This window comes from Nansenia antarctica (genome assembly GCF_963989245.1).
Source record: "Nansenia antarctica genome assembly, chromosome: 1".
Classification (NCBI taxonomy): domain Eukaryota; kingdom Metazoa; phylum Chordata; class Actinopteri; order Argentiniformes; family Microstomatidae; genus Nansenia; species Nansenia antarctica.
Genome location: NC_137674.1, coordinates 67,398,399 through 67,407,968, shown reverse-complemented (window position 1 = coordinate 67,407,968; position 9,570 = coordinate 67,398,399). Strand labels below are relative to the sequence as shown.

General features: G+C 49.9%; 1 protein-coding gene across 1 annotated transcript in view; it reads right to left on the bottom strand.

Moving 5' to 3' along the window:
* The window catches only part of fut8b (fucosyltransferase 8b (alpha (1,6) fucosyltransferase)), a gene marked incomplete at both ends in the record, with an annotated part of 24,766 nt that extends 20,542 nt beyond the window's left edge, over positions 1 to 4,224 (bottom strand). The window contains 1 exon segment of the mRNA XM_080546928.1: positions 4,022 to 4,224. Within this exon segment, the coding sequence (XP_080403054.1) occupies positions 4,022 to 4,224 (203 nt within the window).
* Positions 4,225 to 9,570: the final 5,346 nt, after the last annotated feature.

The window sequence follows — 9,570 nt, the reverse complement described above, 5'->3', positions numbered from 1 at the left end:
CTGCCCCGCTGTCTCTCATTGGCTCCCCTCCGCCCGGTAACCATGGAGTTCACATTAGGATCAGAGCCGGATACGGCAGTTTAAACAGGGGCCTAGTCGACCTGCATACATATTCCTGTGCAAATAATTCTGTATCTACTTTGGATGTTAAACTTCAAAGCGGACCTGAGAGCTGACCCAGTGAGACATACATATGGATGGAGGGGAGAGTGAAGCACTCTGGGATCCTTAGATGAAAGTGAGCTACATAACTACTGCAATTTACTTTTATATCCAGACGGAATGCGGAGTGCCGTGTGTGGGGTGGGGGTGGGGGTGTGTGTGTGTAGGGAGGGGAGGGGGGGGGGTGGGTGTGTGAGAGAGAGAGAGAGAGAGAGAGAGAGAGAGAGAGAGAGAGAGAGAGAGAGAGAGAGAGAAAGAGAATGTGTGTTCCTCTCTGACTGTTAAAGGTCATAGAGGATGTTAGCGCTGACCCCGTTTAGCCCACTATTTGGTTTTGCTGGCAGAAAGGCACGGTACTGAAATTCTATGAGGCTATAATGATGCAAACTATTAATGTAAGTAAGTAAAGCTTTATTTATATAGCGCCTTTCGTACAGGAAATGCAATGTAATGGTTCGATGCCAGAACATGATGGAGAAAGTCATATCGACACATTGAGAGGGCACGATTTTTAACATAATTATACCTTACAATTTGGAAAACACATTTGTTATAGAATAGTACAATTTGTACTAGTATCATTTTTAAACATATTTGGACTTCTGATATCTCTTTAAAGTAGGAGGGTCTTAGGCTTTCTAACCAATCATATTCAGTCTCAAGAAAGAGCCAGGTACAGTTTGAGGATTACTGATTACTGTGGAGAAATGTACTCTATTTTTTAGTTAACCACAGTGTCTAACATTTAGCAAATCACCAGAAGTGAAAGAGTACTAAAACACAGTTACTTCAGGGTTCACTGTTACTTCAACAACAACAACTTAAGTAGCTCATTAAAAAGGATTTACGTAAGAGTCATTTGCATCTTAATGAAATCTTTACCTTGATTATTTCATCATGATTGAACCATATATCATGGTTCACATTGTGGGCCGGTTAGATTTGATTGTTTATGTAAATGTAAATGTAAATTCTTTAGGTGCGTTGCAGCTCACTAGGTGCGTTTCCATAAAACATTCTGACTCGCATTTCGAGGTGATTTGCATCAGTTTGAGATGATTCGCATGAGACATTTTATGGAAACGGTTTGATTCGCATAAAGTCGATGTGAATCACCTCTAATTCGCACAAAGTCGATACGCTCGCTTGAGGTGGTTATTGCCTTATGCGAATCAGAGTTAATGCGCATAAAGTTTTAGGGAAACAGGTAATTCGAATTAACTCCGAGGTAGCGAATGTCAACTCACGTGACTCAGCTGTTTCTGCTGTCTGCATCTCCCTTACGCGTGATGAAAACATGTCTGCTAAACATGTCTTAGATGGCAAACAGCAAAGAAATGCCACAATATACCAGGACTTAAGAAACGAGATGCCCAACAAAGGATTTGACAAACCCTGGCCCATTTTGCGCAACAAGTGGAAGAGTCTGAAGCAGCAGAGAGTCTACAGATAGTATGTTTACAGATATCGCACTGCTGGAGATGCACAACACATTTTGTTAAAAGATATAAAGCTTTATTGTACTTTTAAAAAGATTTTGTATGTGTTTTTTGCATTGCAGTTTGGAGAGTTCTTTACATCAAACTATATACATGTAAATACTGACGAAATACTCTGACGAAATTACGTTTTACGCAGCCTAGCTTATTCGCTCCAACCAAGTTAATGGAAATGGAAACGCTCCACATCATGATTTGCATTTCGAAATTCGCTTAACTTTTATTGAAACACCCAGCTTGATTTGCATTTCATGATTCGCATTTTTCGAAATCCGCTTAACTTTTATGGAAACACAACTACTGTTGACTATGATTGGACACACTGAGCACAGCTTTAGCTTCCCCGTCTGGCTGCTGACAAACACTGGTCTGATTCTGATTATTCTGAACATCATTGTCCTCTGGAACGGATGATGAACGGATGAGACCCAAAGACCCAAAAACATTTAGAGAAGAGAGTTGAAATTGTGTTGCTTTCCACCTCCGCAAATCACAAAGCTCTGTCACACACACAAACCCACACACCTACACACCCACACCCACAAGACAACTCCCCCAGTGAAGGCAGGACTCCATTATAACGCAGGGAGGCAGCCTTACAGCCCTGTAGTTGAGGTCTAACGGTTAATGGTCTGTGGAGAACCTAAAGAAGGAGGCCATTTTACCCCCCTGTCCCTCCCTTAACACCGCTCTCTCCACCTCTCCACCTCCCTCCTCCACCCTGTCCCTCCACCACTTAACACCGCTCTCTCCACCTCTCCACCTCCCTCCTCCACCCTGTCCCTCCACCACTTAACACCGCTCTCTCCACCTCCCCTCCTCCCTCGCCACATGTCATTTGTGTCACTTCCCAGCATCCCTCCCTTTTCCACCTCTCCTCTCCCCTCCCCTCTTTTCCTCTCCTCTCCTCTATCCTCCCCTCCTCTCCCCTCCTCTCCTCTCCTCTCCCCTCCCCTCCCCTCCCCTCTCCTCTCCTCCTCCCCACACCATCCTCCCGTACATCGCTCCGCCATCATCACTGTCTTCAATCGGTTGCAGTACACGCCCCTGCTGTCCTCCCCCTTCCCCCGTTTAAACTCTCAGCATGACGCAGCTTTAGCCTCGTCCATCATCCCTCCCTCCCTCCCTCCCTCCATCCATCCACCCTCCCCCCTCAACCCCCCCCCCCCCCCCCCCCACACAAGCCTCTGTTTGCCCGGGGATCGATCAACCCCTCATCGCTCACGGCCCAGCTGTCACTCCCCTCTCTCTTCCTGTCACAGCGCTCCCTTTCTTCCTGTCACAGTGCCCTGGCTGTGCATGTCATCATCTCTGTGGGAGCCCGGTGCTTCCTGCCTGAGGTGATTGACAGCTGTGTGGAGGGGGGGGCGGGGCCACAGACCAGCGGCCCTGTGTTCACCTCTCATTAGTGCTGCTGGGCGGTGGGTTGGGCTGAATAAAGAATAATGGACCCTGAATAAAGAGGGAGTCAATGGAGTCTATCTGGGAGCAGAGTGAGTCAATGGAGTCTATCTGGGAGCCGAGTGAGTCAATGGAGTCAGTGATTCAAGGCACCAGTGAGTGACTCGGTCCGAATCAGTAACTCAGTTGGGTCCTCTCAAGGTCTACAGTGAGTTTGTCAATCAATGAGTCATTCACACAGTGACAACTCTGCAGTGGAGTCTGGCCTTGGTCCAATGACTGTCAGCAGCAGGCAGGGGTGAGGGTGGGGGGGTGGGGGGTGGAGTCTGGCATGGGTCCATGAGGCTGTCAGTGGGGGAGGGGGGGGGATGATGGACAGCTCCCTAACAACCTCTTTGTGTCCATTAAGGTGTCCCTTAATGCTCCGATAAGAGACTCACACACACACACACACACTCGCACGCGCACACACACACACACACACACACACACACACACACACAAATGACACGTCAGCTAAATTACATATATTATTATATGTAATGTAATATAATGTAATATATGTTATTATATTATTAATAAGGGGCAAGCACACAGTGTTGGCTTGTTGTCTGTGACGATACTGACTTAGCGAGAGTTTAGTGGGTGGCTTCACCAGGTAATATGTGACGGCAGTGTGTGTGTGTGTGTGTGTGTGTGTGTCTCTGTGTTTGTGTGTGTGTCTGTGTTTGTGTGTGCGTGTCTCTGTGTCTGTTTGTGTGTCTCTGTGTGTGTCTGTGTTTGTGTGTGCGTGTCTGAGTGCGTGTGTGTATGTGTGTGTGGGTCTTGCATCAAAGCAGAGCTGAATATCACAGGGGAGGAATACTGAGAGCAGTCTTAAAAGCTTGACTTTCAACCCCCCCCCCCCCCCCCCCCCCCCCATACACCCCCCCACCCCCACCACCCCCCACCCCCAGTACCTCAGGCTCTCCGCCATGCGACGCAGGTCCTCGTTCTGCTGTTTCAGCCTCTCCAGCTTGGCCAGGATCCTGCTCAGCTCCCTGCTGGACCTCTCTGGGTGCTCGCTGTCTCTCACCAGGTGACCGCCTATGTAGAACAGCAGTGTGCCCCAGGCCAGCAGCACCAGTGTGACCCAGCGCCACGACCCCGCCCAGGGCCTCATCGTCGTTCAGCAGAACCCACCACCGCCTCCCCCCCCCACCTCCCTCCTCCCCACCCCCGCCTGGCCCTTTTACTGACCTTCCCTCCCTCCCTCCCTCCCTCCCCTGCGCTCCGCTCCTCGCACGTTCTCCCCCGTCACAACAACAGCACCCCCCTGGGCATCCTCACTGGTAGTAGAGTATGGCGGGGGGGGGGGGGGGGGGGGGGTGGTGGGAGGGTGGGGGAAGGAAGGATGTGGGGAAGACGCAGGCAGGCAGACTTTCCCCTCCTGGGAAAAGAGGGGGAAGAGGAGTTGTGTGGGAAAGCAGGAGGAGGAGAGAGAGAGAGAGAGAGGTGGGTGGGGAAGGTTCTCCCAGACCAGTCCTTCTCCTCCTGCTAAAGCAGCATGGCGGCTAGCTCTTTCTTTTGTTGCTGTTGTTGTTGTAGTAGGAGGGGTAGTGGTGGTCTAGTGGATAGTGAGTTGGACTTGGGATCGGAAGGTTGTGAGTTCAAATCCCGCCTGAAGCCACACCACTACTAGTGTGCCCTTGGGTAAGGCACTTAGCCCTCAGTTACTCCAGGGGGAATGTCCCTGTAATTCGTAATTGTAAGTCGCTTTGGATAAAAGCGTCTGCTAAATGGCAAAATTATTAATTAAATTTAGGAGGAAGTCCCTTCTTCGCGTTGCTTTCACAGGCTACTTGCTGTTCCTGTTTCCTCCTCCAGGGGGCACCGCTTCCAGGGTGTGTTGGGTGTTGTGTTCCTGCCAGTCAGCCCAGAGGTATCTTCTTAAGTGTGGCGATACACCTCCTCTTCTCTCTCTCTCTTCCTGTCAGTCCAGCTTCCTGTCTTAAGGCTGACTCCTGTGGAGAGAGAGACAGAGAGACAGAGAGAGAGAGAGAGAGAGAGAGAGAGAGAGAGAGAGAGAGAGAGAGAGAGAGAGAGAGAGAGAGGAGGAGGGGGGGGAGAGAGAAAATGGGTCAAAACAGGCAGACAGACAAAGACAGACAGCCTCTGGGCCCTGCGGAGGGGTTAAATGGACTGACTTATATAGCGCTTTAAGCGCTTTACAACGGCCTCTCATTCACCCATTCACACACACATTCACACACCAATGGCGGCAAGCTACCCTGCAAGGTGTCGGCCTACTCATTGGGAGCAATTTGGGGTTCAGTGTCTTGCCCAAGGACACCACGACATGTGGCCAGCCGGGGTTCGAACCGCCGATCTGCTGACCTTGCGATCATTAAACGCCGGCTCTACCTCCTGAGCCACAGCCTCTACCTCCACCAGCCTCTACCTCCTGAGCCACAGCCTCTACCTCCACCAGCCTCTACCTCCTGAGACACAGCCTCTACCTCCACCAGCCTCTACCTCCTGAGCCACAGCCTCTACCTCCACCAGCCTCTACCTCCTGAGCCACATCCTCTACCTCCTGGGCCACAGCCTCTACCTCCTGGGCCGCAGCCTCTACCTACACCAGCCTCTACCTCCTGGGCCACAGCCTCTACCTCCACCAGCCTCTACCTCCTGAGCCACAGCCTCTACCTCCTGAGCCACAGCCTCTACCTCCACCAGCCTCTACCTCCACCAGCCTCTACCTCCTGAGCCACAACCTCTACCTCCACCAGCCTCTACCTCCTGAGCCACAGCCTCTACCTCCACCAGCCTCTACCTCCTGAGCCACAGCCTCTACCTCCACCAGCCTCTACCTCCTGAGCCACAGCCTCTACCTCCACCAGCCTCTACCTCCTGAGCCACAGCCGCCCATCTGTCAGATAAGCGAGTAGTTACGCATTTAACAGGCCTCCGAGGAGTGTGCGGAGCAGAGGGCCACAGGACTGGTCACCATGACACGGCACATTTGCACCGTAAGGAACCGCTCCCCCAGCAACAACAGGCTGCGCTGCTGAGGCCAAAACCGGCCCGGTACTTTCTTTCTCTCTCTCTCTCTCCTCATTGTTTTTCACTCCGTCTCACTCTCTTTCCTCTCCCGCCTTACCCCCTCTCTCCTTCTCTCTCTCTCTCACTCTCAGTCTTCTCCCATCATCACCCCCTCTTTCTTTCTCTCTCTCTCTCTCTCTCACACACACACACACACACACACACACAAACACACAAACACACACACCCTTAAAGGAGAGCTAAGCCCGATGGCTAATGGATCCTGTCAGTGACAGCTAAATCCCCAAACATTTCCCCTGTATCCCCCCCCGTACACCCGCTGCACCCCCCCCAGTCTCACTGCCACCCCCCCCCCCCCCCCAGTCTCCATGACGAAGTGCGACATTGTCAAGGTGATGCGGTGAGCTCAGCGGAGCAGGGGGAGAAAATCCCTGTATCATCATTTCTTTGGTCCCACAGCAGAGAGAGAGAGAGAGAGACGGAGAGAGAGAGAGAGAGAGAGAGAGAGAGAGAGAGAGAGAGAGAGAGAGAGAGAGAGAGAGAGAGAGAGAGAGAGAGAGACACGGACAGGGTGGGATTAACCAACGCTTCTATCAACTCCTCTAAAACGCTGCTCCAAAAAGCTGAAGGAGGGAGTGTGTATGTTCAGACATGATAAGGGATGGTGGCAGGTGTGTGTGTGTGTGTGTGTGTGTGTGTGTATGTGTATATGCGTGTGCATGCTCTGTTCTATGCTCCGGTATGATTTGAAGTACCGCCACTCTATGTGTGTGTGTGTGTGTGTGTGTGTGTGTGTGTGTGTGTGTGTGTGTGTGTGTGGGGGGGGGGGGGGTTGGTTGGGGGAGGTACAAACACACACACACACACACATATACACACATACACGCACACACAGTGTGGGAGATAGAGTGCTAACACCTAAGTAGGCTAGCTGTTAACCTCACCATCTAGAGACCAACACCACACCATGGGTCCAGTATGTAGGATATCAGAGGTGTAATTTGTCAAGACCATAGAGCAGGCCTATTCAATTAGCGGCCCAGGGGCGGCATGCGGCCCAGACGCGACCCCCGATTGGCCCAGCCATAAAAGCAGAGAAAAACGTATTTTAATTTTGCTGTCAATTATCACTTCATCTATGACGGCCAGCATACAGTCTTTCATGGTTTCAGACTTTTGCAAAAGTGCAGAGTTTGATTGCATCCTACAATCGGAGCTGTACAACGATGGTACGGACATGCACAGCCCAAGAGAGAGGTACAGCAGCATCCCTTCGTGTTTCCTGGATCTTAGCAAAGAAGAAAAGGCCATTCACTGATTCTGAAACCATGAAAGACTGTATGCTGGCCGTCATAGATGAAGTGATAATTGACAGCAAAATTAAAACGAGTGTGGCATCTGCTAATAAAAACGTTCCCCTGTCAGACACTTCAAACATTCGCAGGGTTGAAATTCTTGCTACAGATGTGTTTGAAACGCTGTTAAAAGAACTGAAGAAAGCTGATGTTATGTCTATAGCAGTAGACGAGTCCACAGACAGAACCAATATCGCACAATTGTGCATATATGTCCGTTTTTTGGACGGCAAATGCTTCCGAGAGGAATTGCTCGGCTTACTGCCGTTAGAAGGACACACAACTGGCGAGATAGTCTTTAAGAACATTTCAGCATTTTTCAAAGACAATGGTCTAGATATGAAGCGTGTGGGAATGCTTGTGACGGATGGGGCTCCATCCATGACAGGGAGAGTAAATGGTTTGACAGCACGCTGGTCCGCTGTTGCACCTCAGATAACATCCTTACACTGCATTGTGCATCAGACGGTGTTGTGCGCAAAACTCAGCGGGGAGCTTAAAACAACAATGGACAACGTGATGGCTACAATAAATGTTATTCGCTCCACTAACATTAAGAAAGTAGCAATCCATGTGCTCAGTATGTTTGGATCAACATACACCTGTGAAGCAAGCTTTTCACACATGAACACAATAAAAAGCAGCTCTCGTTGTCCCCTGACTAACAGTACTCTTCACCAATGCCTTCGGATTGCATTGACATCTTATGAGCCAAATGCCACTGCTCTTGTTCAGAATAAAAAATGTCACTTCTCACACTAAGAAAGTCAGCGGGGTAAGATTAGATTAGATTAGATTCAATGTTATTGTTTAACTGTAACTGTAACTTGTTTAATTGTGCACTCAAGGCATTGATGGTTATTTTCATTCAGTTAAAAGCACTTTGTGATGTGTCAGCTATGACCAAAATGTTTTATTTTACAAAAGGACTTTTTTAAATTGGTATACTACTGTACACTTTTTGTATGCACTTTGAGATGTGCATGGGTCAGTTGAGACCAAAATGTTGTTGTTTTACCTAAAAAGTGAAAAAAAGTATTGCTATTAGGTTCTGTTCAATTACAGCTCTTTTATTGTGTTCAGTCAAGTCTTTTTGACGTGCCTGTGTCAGATGTTACCTAATTTAAAAGGAAAACTATAAATAAACTGCTTGTATGTCATTAGGCCTACATTCATTTGTGTTGGTTTGAAATGTGTCATTACCTGGTGCCTAGGCTACTGGTCGCTGAACATGTCTGGCCCAGCAAAATTTCTTGGTTTTCAAATCTGGCCCAACTGAATTTGTAATTGAATACCCCTGCCATAGAGGGCTGTTCATGCTTCAGTACCACTCCTCCCTCCTCACTCCTCCTCGGAGGAGAAGACGACAGCCTCCACGTGGCCTCCTCTGCAAGTAACAAGAAATGGTGCAAGACCAACTTGTGAAACTAATGTCGCCAACCAAACGTCGAGCTGGCAGGCTTAGGACCGGCGGACGGGCAGTCATCCCCACCGTCGAAAACCGAGGCCTGTCAGTGCTTCAACTCAATGTCGAGGGCCTAACAACCGCCAAACTCGAAGTCCTGCGTCACCTGGCTGATTCCAACGGGGCAGCGGTTCTGCTCCTGCAGGAGACACACTGCACATCCGACAACATCCTCAAGATCCCTGGGTTCCATCTCGCTGGGTCCATCTACAGCAAGCAACACGGTGTGGCAACGTTCGTCAGGACTGAAATAAGCTGGTCAGCCAGTAGCCAATCCCCACCAGGCTCTAACATCGAGTGGCTGGTTACAAAAATCCAGGAAACATCAGTTGTCAACGTATACAAGCCCCCACCATCGGAGCTGTCTGCAACGTCACTCCCACCAATAACTGCACCCGCCATCTATGCAGGTGACTTCAACTGTCAGCACACAGACTGGGGTTACAACCACACAACACCTAATGGAGTGACGCTGAGTGAATGGGCCTCCAACACTGATGCTCTACTGCTTTACGACCCCAAGGAGCCTCCAACCTTCTTCTCTGCACGCTGGAACACCTCCACCAACCCGGACCTGGCCTTTGCCATCTGCCACAGTAACGACCCGAAACCGGAGAGACGCGTCCTGGACAGGTTTCCCCGC